We start from the raw sequence: 14,146 nt of genomic DNA, 5'->3' as shown, positions 1-14,146 counted from the left end.
GCGAGAATATTGGCTTAATTGTAAATGTATCTCTGGGTTTTTTGAGTAGAACCAAATCAAAGTATTTAAGAAAGTCTGTATTTGGTAGGTTTGGGGTATTTGTATTTGGGGTGGTTGTCTCCAATATTTAATTATTTTTGTCAGGCAGCCTTTATCCATATAGGGCAGTGTTGAATATTCTGGAAGATGCCTAATTAGCTTTGGAGATTGGGGAGTGGGGGAGATGTGTTCTGTTGGGCCACTGGAAGTGGCTTGGAGGGATCGTGGGTCAGTAAATGCCCAAGCGGTGACAGGACAACTACAGCCGGTGGTACCCACTCTTGGCAGTAAAAACCAACCCCAGCCACTGTTTGCTTTCCCCTGTATGTCATATCAGTGTGGCTCTACCTGTGGGTAGAGGGTATAAACTCCGCATAGCCTGCATATAATAATGTATGTCTGTGATAAAAATTAGTATTATAGAATGTGCAACATGCAGTATCTTTCACACAGAAAAAACTTTAAAGGCGGCATCAAAGAAAGGGCAAAAGGGCAAGTTACGTTCAAGGTGATAAGAGTATCTTAAAGGACAGAAATCAAAAGCCATGCAGTAACCGAGCAGTCGATTTTGGCACGACACATACTTCTTGCTGTCTTAGGCTAATCACTAACACACTATGTCTGGCTTGGGGAACCCAGTGGATAAAGAAGTTCTCTCCGGTTTGGTTTCAGTTGTGTGATTTACCCATCGCCATCCATAGGAGGCAGTGGGAACCCACAGTGCCCTGGGGATTGACATCCTGCTCTGTATAGCCCTGGAGCCGTTCCCGGTGGAAAGGAATCACTGCCTTGTGGCTGTTTGGCCAGTAGCGTGTAGCAGATGGTCTTGGTCCAGGCTCTAATGGAAGGGGTTGGCACCTGCGTGAGAAACCCCACGATGACAATTAATCAGCAATGTTTGTATTGCCTCGTGCAGCAGTTCTAACAGGGATCACCAGTGAGCCCACACTTCCTCTGCTGGTACTGGGCTCTGGGGGTAACTGGTCAACGAAGATGAGGTTGATAGTTGTGGCCACTTTTGAAATGAGACTCTTGACATTTACCAGAGCAGGCTCAGTGTGTTTTGTGGGTAGCGCAGGGAAGTGCACAGAGCTGAGGTTTTTGTTTCCGTGGTGCATAGAAATGTGAGGAGAGCCGTGGTTACGCTGGCTGTTGGTGTGAGCAGCTCCGCTGTGGGTTTCTGTGGTTGTGTTGCAGGCAGAACTCATAATAGTAGGTATTTATCGTAAAAGCATTGAAGTTGGATAGTGGTGGCAGAATTGTCATAAAGCAATTTCCTTTTTTCAGAGGATGTAAAGAAAAACTTCAAACTAGGAACTGGGTGAAGAGTAAAGACTCAGGAATAATAGGTTATTCAGAATATATTTTTTAAAGACAAATACAATGGTAATTTGTTTGGACAGAACAGGTAAATGGTAATGCACTCATCATGAGCCCCATACGCATTCCAAATGTTGAGAAATAAAATAGGGATCATTTCCTGAGTGCCAATAGCAGGTTTATTGCCTGTCTGGGAATGTCTGATGATCATCAGCAGACCTCCATAACCACCTGGCTTCAAAACACAGGCTTTTATTTCATCTGCCTGTGGAAAGGCGGTTTGACTCTTTACTCCTTTCCCAGAGCAGATGGATTGGTTTTGTTTCACCTTCTAATGTTTAAGTGCACCGAGTTCATGATCTAGGTTACTGTACTTAAAATACTTTGGTCAACAATTACCTGTTTCTGTTCTTTACATTCAAATCCTCAAATCAGTTTGTATTTTAAAGCATCATGCATGGTTCGTTTATCACCTAAGAACAATGCAGTGACAGGTGAGGTCAAAAAAAACCAAAAAGCACAAACCTCGAAATCTCTGTTTGTCCTGGTTTCAGCCAGGTGGTTCCACCACGACAATGTTTTACTAGGAAAATGAAACTTGTAAGAAATAACTTCACATTAGTTTGCAGAAAAATAAGTTGGTTTTAGTGAATGTGGCAAACAAAAATCCAGTGCTGTGATAAGACTTGATGGTATTCCACAGTCTCATATTCTCTCCCATCATGGAAAAAAGCGTATGTGGAGCACCACTGCACCGAAAGCCACCTGTGAAAGGGATACATCACTGTATGAGTGAGGTGAACCTCCACTGGTTGGGACACCTAACACTGGGAGAAGCTGGGTACATGATCAGTAGTGTTGGTAGTTTTCTTCCAAAGGGTTATTGCTACGGCACACGTGCCCCACTGAGCAGCCATCCTCCTGACATCACTGATGCACGCTTCCCTGTTCCTTGAGAACAGAGGCTACGTCCCACGACCTCACCTTGCTCCTCTGGGTAACAGCTTAATTCCCAGATTGTGTGAAGGTCTGTCATACACAAGCTGGAAACTGCGGATGTGTGGCTTGAGGACATGCTAATTTACAAAGAACGAACACAATAGTAATGCCTAGCAGGTGGGCGTATTCCCATTGATACTTTTTTAATGCCACTTTCTCTTTCCTGTTGTCGTGCCCACACTGTGGGTTGCATGCATGTCATTCTCTACTGTAAATGAGATGCAGATGAATAGAGGAGAGATCATGTCTCCTCTCATGTGTCTGGAGGTTGTGCTGGATGAACTGAAAATGACAGCATGACAAGTAGCCCTTTTTTTTTTAGCATTGCACTGAAGCAATTTTTGGAGCTTTTATTTCTAGCCTCCCCTCTTTTGACCGTAGCAGAAGTCACTGAAGCAGAGTTGTATGTCGCCAGAACCTGAGAATCAATTTCTACAACCTGAAAATCCAGGATACAGTGCAGCAGTGGAAGGATATGAATGAGAAAAAGAGCAAACCTATTCTTTTGGTTTCCCATTCTATTATAAAACGAGATCGTTATCATACAGAACAATGTAGCGCATTACAGTAGAATCACATTTGTTGTTTGGAAGCAGTTTCAGAAGTTTGGGGCTAATTGAGCTCTGACAGGAACAATTCAACAGTATCCATCAGGTAAGAATTGCAGCAAGCAGCAGCAGAGAAACTGCCTCAGCTTTGCCTCTAAAGGGGTGACAGAATAGTAAAAAAGATACTTTAAAATCTTGCAAAGGCGCATTGCTTCTAGAGCTCGTGACTCTTAGTTACAGGTATTCCCCAACTCTTGCGTTACTTCTGTTCTGAACTGATGCAGACCAGCAAGTTTAAACGCACAAGTGACTAGAACAGTGATGTGGAACAATTGTCGTGGTTTCATGATTTAGCCCAGTAGCCTATTTCATTGCAAAATAAATTGGAAGGAAACAGAGCAGTTATAACCAAAACTTTGCATTTCCTTTTTTCCTAGATACGTGCTTACTTTAAGATTCCCCCTAAAATGGCCTTGAAATAGGCCAGAAACTAAATTCTTTCAATTACAGGCCAATTCCTGTGCTGTCTCTGGGTGAAACAACAGAATTGCCATAACCCTGTTTGCCAGTCTTACAACCGAATGTTGTTGTCAAAATTTGTTGCTTTCAAAATCTGTTGCCTTTGAAATTTCTGTTGAAATCAAGAGGAACAAGAGCTGTGCACAAACACTACTGACAGGATACAGCACATATTCATAACGCTTAATCTAACGGAAACGCATGTTAGAGCTAGTTCTGCCACAGTGTTGTACGAGTTAAGCCAAGATTGACTTGCGAGAAGTATTGGGGACCTCGTTCTGCCATTTCTAGGGGTCAGGTTGATGTTACTGGTTTTTGCAGAGAGCATTTTCTTTATAAATCACCTCAGATTTGGAATCTCACTTGAGGAGGGATCCTGCCTTCGTGTTTATACAGCATGTTTTTCAGATCCAGACTGGAGCTTATGAACATAAAAGTATTTAACAGTGAGAATAATAGTAGTAATAAGTAGTAACACAGAAGAAATACTTGAAGACTTGTCCACAAATCAAAGAACTTTCTTTTCAGAAAAAAAAAACAAACAACTATTTTGAAACCCTATGCAGAGATCACCTTAAATATAGAGGACTTATTTTCTCTGGAAAGTAACTTTAAATCTGTCTATTAATATATTTTAGCTGTTTACATCTCAGATGCTCTTCTTACCAAAAGCCGCAAGGCTTTTTTACCTGATTTTTAATGTGATTTAAATTAAACTACAGTTAAAAAGTTAAAAAGTTAAAAAGTACTGAGAAAATCAGAGTGATCTTAGCTCAAGTTTTAGATATTTGTTCCATACAGGTCTTAAATACTGAAGCCTACTGACAAATGAACTCTTCACTGAACAATCATATTGTCTTTATAGTGCCCCACCTGTGAAAGTAGTTTAGTTACTCTAGAGTGTCATGTAGGGTATACAATCCCTATTTAGTAAATAGTAAAATCTATTTCCAAGTATGGTCTTATACTTCTAAAAGTATACATGTCAGTTAACAAATCTGGGTGAAGTCCTATTCATGGACTCGCAATTCAGATCACTGGAAAAAAGACTTACCTAACAGAAAAAGCACTTGCACAGGCCATGAGTGCTGTTATTTCTGCGGTCTTTCTGTACAGAGGAAAGTCTGTACAGATTTTTTCCCGACAGAGAAGAAGTCTGGAAGGCTTAAGTAGAGAGAAAAATCTGCAGCTTACAAATCTACGATAGTTCTATTTCCAGTCCCTCAGGTTACCTCTGAAATGGCATGCCAGGAATGTGAAACAAGTTTGACTTTTGAACCACGCTGCTTTGTACCCATGAAGAAATACCCCAACGACCATGCAGTTTGTTCTAGGTTCATACCTGGTTATCAGAATCGTAGTATTACTGAATTCTGACTGAGGGCTTGAGATGTATTAAATGGTGGTTGTAAAATTAATAGTCATTTAAGATTGACTTTGTATTAATAATAAGATTATGGAGCAGTACTCCCTTCCATCTTCCAGGGTTTGTGCAGTAGCTACTTTTGTAACTCCATTAGACCGAATAATGTTCAGTGGTAAGAATTTTCTTACCAGGAATACAGGGTGGTCAGCTACTAGCCACAAACATCACGGGATTTACAATTGTGATTGTAATGGGCTGCAATTGACTGTGGGATTTTGGTAACTGGAGAGGAGGAGAAGCTGTGCAGGCCTCACTTGCGCATAAAGGAATTATTTTCATGTTTTTATAGTACAAGTTAATTTTAACTGTTCTGTATCTGGTTTTAAAAAGGTTACGGAGAAGCATGACTTGGGATCATTATTTAGCAGTGCTTTAAAATAAAGAAACATTACTGAAATGGAATAGGAAACAAAATCTAGTGATGCTTTTTAAAAACTCGATAACTGTTCTCATTAAATATTGCAGTATCTATGCTGGAGTGCCCAGGATGATAATCATCATAGTCTGTTTTGATTGGGTTTGTCACAGAGTAACCAAACATAATCAAGCATGATAAGCAGAAATGGTCACCCTTTAGTCAAATACAGACATATAACAGATTCATATATTTGTTTTTACAGACTTCCTTATATCATCACTATTCAACGGACAAAGGCCTGGACAGGCCCTCTAGGTAAGAAATGCAATATATGATTTCAGTAGACACAGATTACGCAGCCTGTGGGTTTTCCTTTGTGACATGTAAACCAGTAGATGTTGCAAAGAGTCCGATTGTGACATTCACCTTGTGAGCTACTGACAAAATAGAGAGATGCATGAAGAGAGTGATCGTGTTTTGATACTGACATGTAAATTTTACTTCTCTTTTACAAGGACTTAACTCCTTCTGTTCCAAATAAGCCATGCTGTATTCTGGGTCTTCCCACTGACGTCCCTGAGCTCGCTCTCAACCGCAGCGATCTATCATGTAACCTCGCTGCCTGCAGCCCTTCCAGTGCTATTCCGCTAAGCACACTACTTCATCCGTTCTCTGTCTTGTCTTTTTCCTGTCTTTGCACTGATCTTCTAGTACCAAAAAGTAGTCTAGAAAGACTTGATGCATTTGTTTCAAAGCCTTCACTATGAAAATGACACGGCAATTTTGTATAATACTTTAAAACAATCAGGTAAAGAAGAATTTCAGCTTTTCTCTGTGACATATGCTGTAAGATGTCTGAGAGTGGTGCTTCTCCCCTTTACGTGTTTTTGGTTTTTTGATACATTTGTCCTGGGTGTTGTTTAATCTACAAACCAATAATATACTGATGAGCTTCCTTCTAAAATTCCTGAATTCTGATCTTAGGATTAGACTGCTGCTAACACTGCTTATTTCTGTAGTTCTGCAAGTACTGCGAGTGACTACAGAAAACGAAGGAAGTCAGAACCTGCCGTAAGTCATCAGAGGGCACACAGCGATCAGAACGCAAACAGAGCGAGCCCGGGCCGTCCAGATGCACAAGGCCCATATACCACCCTTAGAAAGCCTTTAACTAGCTCGTCTCCTTCTTCTCCATCAAGAGCAAAAGGTAAGAGATCATGTTTGTTAGCAGAGAACACCTGATGATGTGTTTTAGAGTACACTGGTAGTAAATACAACTGTCTGCTGTTGCTCAGTGCACTTCGCTGGGGGATTTACAGCTTTGGGGCCTTTCATGAAAGGCCAGCTTGTTTATTTAAGATGAAAAGGTGGATTTGTAACAAGGATTTTTTGGTTTCAACTGCTTATTGTAACAAAAGAAAACCAACTAAAGACTATGATTTGTACTGCAATATATAAACCTATCAGGTTTTGTTAACTCCATTCTTGTCTTATTAGATTATTGTGATTTTTAAATTGTTTTCAGTATACACAGAAAGTAAATCAGGACAAATAAGATTATAGGATTAAAGCTAGGTTTCCAGGATAGCATACCTTTCAAGTCTATAGATGATGTCTTGGATGTTGTCAGCTGTCAGGACCTAATTTAATCAAGCAAACATTCCTAGTCCAATTTTGTAAATCCTTGAAGTATTTACTACAGCACATACAATCTAATTAGCTTCTTTTTTCAAATAACTCGCCATTCTATTACTGCCCTCCATGTCTCTCCAGAAAAGAGATAATTGAATCAGTTGTTAATTTGGGTTTGGGGTTTCAGGTGGGTTTTTTTAGCAAGACAGCAGGTTTCCCGTAAAATATATGATGGAAGTAACATACAGAGTAATATGTATACAATACATCTCCTTCTACATTATTAATTCAATTGCTGTATTTTGTAGCTATACTAATCGGCCTATAGCTGCATTGGGGACCGTTTAAAGCAGGGGTCCTCAAACTGTTTAACCAGGGGGCCGGCGTGCGGATGCAGTGGCAGGCAGCCATCTGCGGCTGCTTGGTTTCCCCCCGCAACCCCCAGCACGGGGGGGTCTGGGGGGTCTGTAAATACCGGGGGCCGGATTGAGGACCCTGGGGGGCCGTATCCGGCCCGTGGGCCGTAGTTTGAGGACCCCTGGTTTAAAGCTTTGTAAACATAAATTCCCACTGAAAAGAACACAACATCCAGGCTGCAACAGAACGTGTCAGACAAAGAAAACTAGTGAGAAATATTAAGAGTGCAGTGATGGAAAAGCAAATATATTTTAAACCCAGTGTTACAGCAGGAATTTAAAAAGCAGGTAGACTCATCCGTTGGGTGTACCAGGCCAGGCAGTGAAGAGTTGGTAAACTCCATTCACCTCCATTGACCTTTGACTACACCGCTGATAATGAGCACTTACTATGACTTAAACACGTCCTGTGTTTGAAAATCCTTCCCCTAAGAACATCTAGCACAGCTAATTAACTTCAGGAAGGTGACCTAGCTGTGTCACTCGGTTCTCTCCCAGCATCATGAAACCCACTAGAATGTTAATTTTTCTTGGAATTAACCATTTTGTTAAAGAAGTAGCACGTCATAAGCTGTTGGATCAGCATGGATTTTGAACTCTGGTGTTTCAGTTTCTGATCTGCATTCAAGTTGTTTTAGAACGCAGATGGGGCTGTTGGAAGCATGTGTCTTGAACTGAATGTTGACACTTGAACTGAACGTTGAGACCATTTTTGAAGTTCAGTGCAAGTATGAGAGACCGCAGTTCCAAATTTATCTCATAGTGACTTACAGATCTACCCTGTGTGTAAAAATGTCTTGAAACTTACTTGAAAACTCAGGCTTCGTTATGGAAGTCAGTCTAAGTGTTTCTTCCACATGCTGGTTAGGCTTAGTAAGCTGATACATCTTCCTTTACACCTATACAGCAGTTCTCAGCCACTTTGTTCTGCCATCCGTGAGGTGTAGAAACCACCACTCCCTTCAGTGATACCACTCTGGGGAAGAGCAGGCTACTTATGCTGCCCGTGAACAACTGGGAGAAATTTCCCATTTGATCATATATAAAGATCTATCTTTACCTTAATTACCTTAGAATATGCAGATGCAGTGAACTCTATGAGCATTATTCACTTTCAAAATTCTGAACGGCTTCTTTCAGAATGCACAGGTGGAAAATTCAATATTTGACTGAGGTCTAGATTTGTTGTTTGGTTTCGTCTTTAAATCCTTTGCAGCTTTTATTGTCTTGTTGACCTGCTTCAAAATCAGTTTTAATGATTGTTTTCTTGTGTTGCTCTGGCAGGGGGGTTATGGAGGGGGTAACATCTCCATAATTCATAAGGAATTCTTTTTGATGTTCAAATTAGCATGACTACATTTTTACAGCTGGAAAATAACTTAATTACTAGCTCTGCTGCTCCAGGCTGTAGCAACCTATGTACTGACCTAAGCTGATAGATGCTTTAATTGCTGTCTCTTTTCTAGTCTTTCTAATACTTACTGATGCTGATTCCAACTTTCTGAATCTTTTTAATTTCTGGCAATGTCTCTTTTTTACCATGCTGCTCTATGGATTATAAAGGTGGGGATATTAGCAAAGTATATCCGTCCCTTTTAAGTTACTCAGTGCACAACCACAACACCTCAAATGAATTAGATTACTGTAGCACTTACAGACAGCATTTAGCTGTTCCGAACGATTCAAGAAGGGCAATCAGCTACAAGAATGGCTGGCAGATGACTCGTCAAAATGCAGAAGTCTGGAGCAGCACAGAAGAATCTGCTTCTCCAAAGAGAAAATCTCGTAGCTGTGATGATCTGTTAACAGATGATCGTGATGGCTTTCCCGATGCACAGGCCAAGTCGGAAAGCATGGGCTCTCTGTTGTGTGAGGAGGACTCCAAAGAAGTGTGCTCAATGAACTGGGCCTCCCCGTATGTTGAGGGCCGTGGTAGCAGTAGGTCAAGAGTTCGTCACAGATCCGCACACGATGCCCCCGGTTTCCTAAAAATGTACAAAAAGATGCACCGCATCAATCGCAAGGACTTGATGAATTCTGAGGTGATTTGTTCTGTGAAGTCCAGAATACTGCAGTATGAAAAAGAACAGCACAAGGGTATTCTTCAAGGCTGGAGAGAGTCTTCTACTGAAGAGGTGCCCAGAGACATGGTGCCAACCAGAATATCTGAATTTGAAAAATTAATTCAGAAGTCAAAATCCATGCCGAATCTAGGTGATGAAATGTTGTCAACTGTTACGCTAGAGCCTCCTAAAAATGGCTTATGTCCAAAGAGGCGATTTTCTATTGAGTCCTTGCTGGAAGAAGAAAGTCAAGGCAGACATCCCTCTCAGGTACAACGGAGCTACAAGTCGAAAACCCTGGTGCCAATTCATATTGAAGTGACCAGTGATGAGCCACCACGTTCGCATATGGATTTTTCAGACAGCGATCAAGACGGAGTGGTTTCTGACCTCAGTGACTTTATCCAGATAGAGGGTTCATCCTTTTGTAGTGAAAGTGACTTTGACCACTTTTCCTTCACATCGTCTGAAAGCTTCTATGGATCAGGCCACCACCACCACCACCACCACCATCACCACAGGCATCTTATCAGCTCCTGCAAAGGGCGATGCCCAGCATCCTATACCCGCTTCACCACCATGCTAAAACATGAAAGGGCTAAACAAGAAACCACCGAAGATCCAAGGAGGCAGGAAGCAGAATCTGGCCTTTCTAAGATAGCATTCCTAGTCAGTCCAGTGCCTTTCCGGAGGAAAAAAAGTGCAGCTCCTAAAAAACAAACTGAAAAGAAAAAATGCAAGTCATCTGTATTTGAAGCACTAGATTCAGCACTTAAAGATATCTGCGACCAAATTAAAGCTGAAAAAAGAAGGGGAAGCTTGCCCGACAACAGCATATTACACAGACTTATTACTGAGCTGCTTCCAGACATTCCAGAAAGGAATTCATCTCTTAAAGCTCTGAAAAAGAGTCCCATGCACCAGCCTTTGCATCCACTGCCTCAAGATGGTGCTATCCATTGCCCCCTGTACCAGAACGATTGTGGAAGATTACCTCTTAGTGCCTCTTTCCCAGACATGGACGCGACTAACAACAATGATAGTGCACTGTGTTTCCAAGGTGGATTAACTTTCTTCCTCTGTCCTTGTGATTTAACTCATCCGACCCGACTCCCCGTGTTTCCCACCCTTTCTCATTCCACTTCTATTTGCGTTGTCTGTAAGAAGCTTTCATCCCACGGAATTCTTAATGAAGGATGTCGTTTATGTAGGTGATAAGGATAGACAAATTTGCGGTCTATTCACAAAATACAGTAATCTGGACAACTAGAGTAATGTATTTTATCTAATAGGTCATTAGTGCTATAAATTACAATGGTGGTGTTAATTTCAGCAACGTGGGGGGTTTTCCCCAAGAAAAAAGACTACAGAAAGTAATGCATGCATCATCAGATGCTGGTCAAACAGAAAACACTAAAGATGATGTCCTTCCTTTATTATTAAAAAAAAAATATCTCCACCTAAAACGTGTTGCACTGTATAGTTTTGTTACATGTAAGTGATAAAAATGCGGTTAATCCTGCCAGTATCATATAAAGTTGATTCTGTTTTCATATGAAAATGCACTAATTCCACTGCTCTATATTACTTTTTGTGAATAGACCTTAAGGTCATTTTAGGAAGTTTCCATTTCCACTGTTCAAACAATAGAATTTCCAATTTCTGTGGCAGCAAAACTTGTTCCTCTCATAGAATTTTAATATATCTCTGAAGTTTTTAGAAATTTCCTCTCCTCTTAGAAGGGAAATTCTCAATAATCAAAACTTGAATGAAATTTTCAGGGTAAGTATAACTTTAAAAAGTCCATCTGGACAGTGATCTGGTCTTAAATTCACTACTTTGAGTTGTTCGTTGCTCTGCTGCTTTTTTTCTCAAAAAAAAATTGAGCTAAAAATATTTTTAAAGTTTAAGCCTTGCAATATTAAAGGAAGCAAACTAGATTCATAGCAGGAGTGCACTAAGGTGTATCCCAGATTATTTTAATTAATGCTTTTGGCAAGTCTGTAATTTCTTTCTCTTTTTAAATGGTCACACTTCTGTGTTAAAGAATTCTGCTTCTAGACATACAGTCCTCTGTGACAGAGCATCTCTGAGAATTTAATGACATTACAAAGCTATTCTTGAAATCACAAAAGGATGTAAGAGAGAATGCCTTTAATATGTCAATTATGCGATATTTGATCAGCCCTCTTTCACTTACCTTTAATCTCGCATTTCTATAACTTTTGCAAGTACCACGCTAGTAATTTGTATTTCGAGAGAAATCAGAATTGAAGCTGTTCCCGTCTTTTATTAACTAGATAAAACAGATGTATTGAGAACAGGGAATTTAGTCGAAAAAAAGAGCTATAAAACCAGTTCAGAATTGAATTGGTCATACTTGAGGCGTGAGTGTGATTACCCTGGCAGGCAGTACTACATGGTGAGACTGAAGTGTTGGAAATTGCGCTGGTCACGTATCACAGTTGAGAAATGAGAATTTTCCAGTCCTCCAAAATAAGGAAATGCACAGTGCAGAGTGAAAACAGATTCCTAATAGCTCTGCAGCTATGAGGGAGCCTGGCATGAGGAAGGTGGTACACTCTGTCAATGTTAATATCTCTAAAGTAGCGTGGAGAATGAGTACAGCGGAATATTCCATTGACTTCCATTAGCACCAGTCATGGCTGAGCTCTACTTCTAATCGAGTTTCATGTTTTGTTGGATCTCTGTGTGCCTCTTCCAGCCACCACCCACACGGAGACTTCAAGGTCATAGCAAACACCACTGAAAGCTACTAACATTGACTCCGTAAGGACCTGTATAGAGACAAAGGGAATTGTTCTTCCTGAAGCCTCTGCATTTTCACTCCTTCCCTCCCCTGTCCGGCTCTTTCTACTAGAGTGTAAAGACAAAAAAGGACAGATGACTTTGGAGGCGTTTATCTTTGGGCTTATGCAGTAAGCGTAGATCCGCATTCACAGACATATCGGGAAGGCTGTCCGGAACTGGTACTGTGACATACTTCTTGGTGATGACATACTTGCAACCAATGACATAAATAATACAAGTATCTTGGGGTTTGCCTCCACTTTTTTTTAATTAATAGCCCCAAAGTTTTTGTGGCTTAGCCAGCGGCCCGCGGGAGACCATTTACATCTTTCTTCTGTAAGACCCCAGCCTAATGGATTGGATGCTTTCAGTTCATTTTTTTTTCTACTTGTACTCCTTTAGAAATGTATGGGTTTGGTGAGAACAGATTGTGTGAACGAAGTCAAAGGAAGACAAACATTGGTCATATGTCTCCACTAGCAGGTATCACTGTGGCAGCAGGAGAGTAAAACAGTAAATCTGAGTAGTCGAGAGGCAGCCCAGTTCATCCTCTGGTCTAAAATAATTCCATTACGTTTTCGTTTCAAATCAGCAACTCGCAGAGCTATAAAGAGTGTAAGATTTTGATTTTATTTTTATTAAAACTGAAAAAATGTATTCACCATCCTATAATATACCATTCTGGAACAAACAACAGTAAACTGTGCTTTAGAGAAAATCTGCCACATAGATTGGTGACTAATAATTTGTACTCCAATACAGAGTTGTTTTTATGGAATAACATACTTTTAAATTCCTTTGTGCTGCCTAACACGTGCCCCTGGTAAAGTAGAAATGCATCATAGATCACTGAGGAGGAAACAATTTTTTTCCACTGCTTTCTCATCGAAGCATGCTTTAACCATGTTTTGTGCATCTAATTATATTTGTTGACATTCTGAAACAGTTCCATGCGAGCTGACTGAAGTCCCAGTACTGCTGTCGTGTCTTCAGTGTGGCCCAGTAGGGGTGCAGCCCTTCCTACAGCGAGGTGTGATTTTGCCCTCTCGATCCTCTGTCATACATTATTCTGCTGTGGATCAGAGGACAGCCTTTGCTTGAGAGTTATTACCTCTTTTTTTCTTTAAAGGTGCACTTTAGCCATCATGTCTATTAAAGGTAAAACAATAGATTTCAGTGTCTCCTCACCCCCCCTAAACGAAAGCAAGCAGCATCACAGATTTGAATGGTGGTGTTTAATTTACCGTAGTTTCACGTGATTTCTGTTTTCAGTAGACCAGGAGCCTCCTGGAAGCTATTCTTCTGCTTTCACTGGTGTGGGACGATGTACTCCAAGGGATAGAAGAGGAATCACAGACAAAGAGGTAGCAAAACAACAATAAATAATGCAGAAATATCCATATGGAAAATGGGTAACATATCTGAGATGAGATTTTTGTTGGCTTTAAGACACTGTAATGACACAGACCAAAGGAACAGTTACTTATCGTATCATTAGATGGAACAGCATCCTTCTTTTTCATTAAGGAGAATGGTACTTCAACAAATTAAAAGAATATCAAGCTTTGTGACACAAACTGCGTCTTCTATTTATGTTTAAATAGATATGGCCATAAATTTACTAGTCATTGATAAGCTCTGTCAAAGTTGACCGGAGTGGGTGTTCGGAGAAGAGAAGAATAGCTGACATGGCTGGGGAAAGGTTCTTTTGAGCGTTACACAAAAAAAATGGCTCAGTAATTTTAAAACGTTTAGAAAGAACATTTGTATTTCACCATTATTTTTGTTTCGAAAAAGCAAAACCACTTCTGTTAATGCATTAGACAAAACCACTTATTTTAAGAGTGATCTCTGATTTCTGTAAGAGTTGGTGATTGCTTATATTAATGCTTTGGAGGAGGAAATGGAAGTAGGCATACAACCTTTAAAGGAACACTAAGATCGCTGAAAACTGTACACACAAAAAGCGGAGTATATCATTCAGGATCTTAAGAATATTTCTAAATCTAGAATAA

The 14,146-nt window shown here is 40.4% G+C and overlaps 1 protein-coding gene across 24 annotated transcripts in view; it reads left to right on the top strand.

Annotated features, from left to right (window-relative positions):
• SORBS2 (sorbin and SH3 domain containing 2) overlaps positions 1–14,146 on the top strand; it is a 231,738-nt gene that overhangs the window by 194,186 nt on the left and 23,406 nt on the right. For 18 of the 24 annotated variants that reach the window (XM_055700755.1, XM_055700831.1, XM_055700776.1 and 15 more), the window contains 4 exons: positions 5,472–5,524; positions 6,229–6,416; positions 8,821–10,380; positions 13,407–13,495. In XM_055700755.1, the coding sequence (XP_055556730.1) occupies positions 5,472–5,524; positions 6,229–6,416; positions 8,821–10,380; positions 13,407–13,495 (1,890 nt within the window). Of the gene's footprint in view, positions 1–5,471; positions 5,525–6,228; positions 6,417–8,820; positions 10,381–13,403; positions 13,496–14,146 lie in introns of all 24 variants that reach the window. The other 6 variants (XM_055700843.1, XM_055700858.1, XM_055700873.1 and 3 more) reach the window with 2 other exon arrangements.

This window comes from Falco cherrug, chromosome 1 (assembly GCF_023634085.1).
Source record: "Falco cherrug isolate bFalChe1 chromosome 1, bFalChe1.pri, whole genome shotgun sequence".
In the NCBI taxonomy this organism is placed as follows: Eukaryota; Metazoa; Chordata; class Aves; order Falconiformes; family Falconidae; genus Falco; species Falco cherrug.
This window is presented reverse-complemented; position numbering and strand designations above follow the sequence as displayed.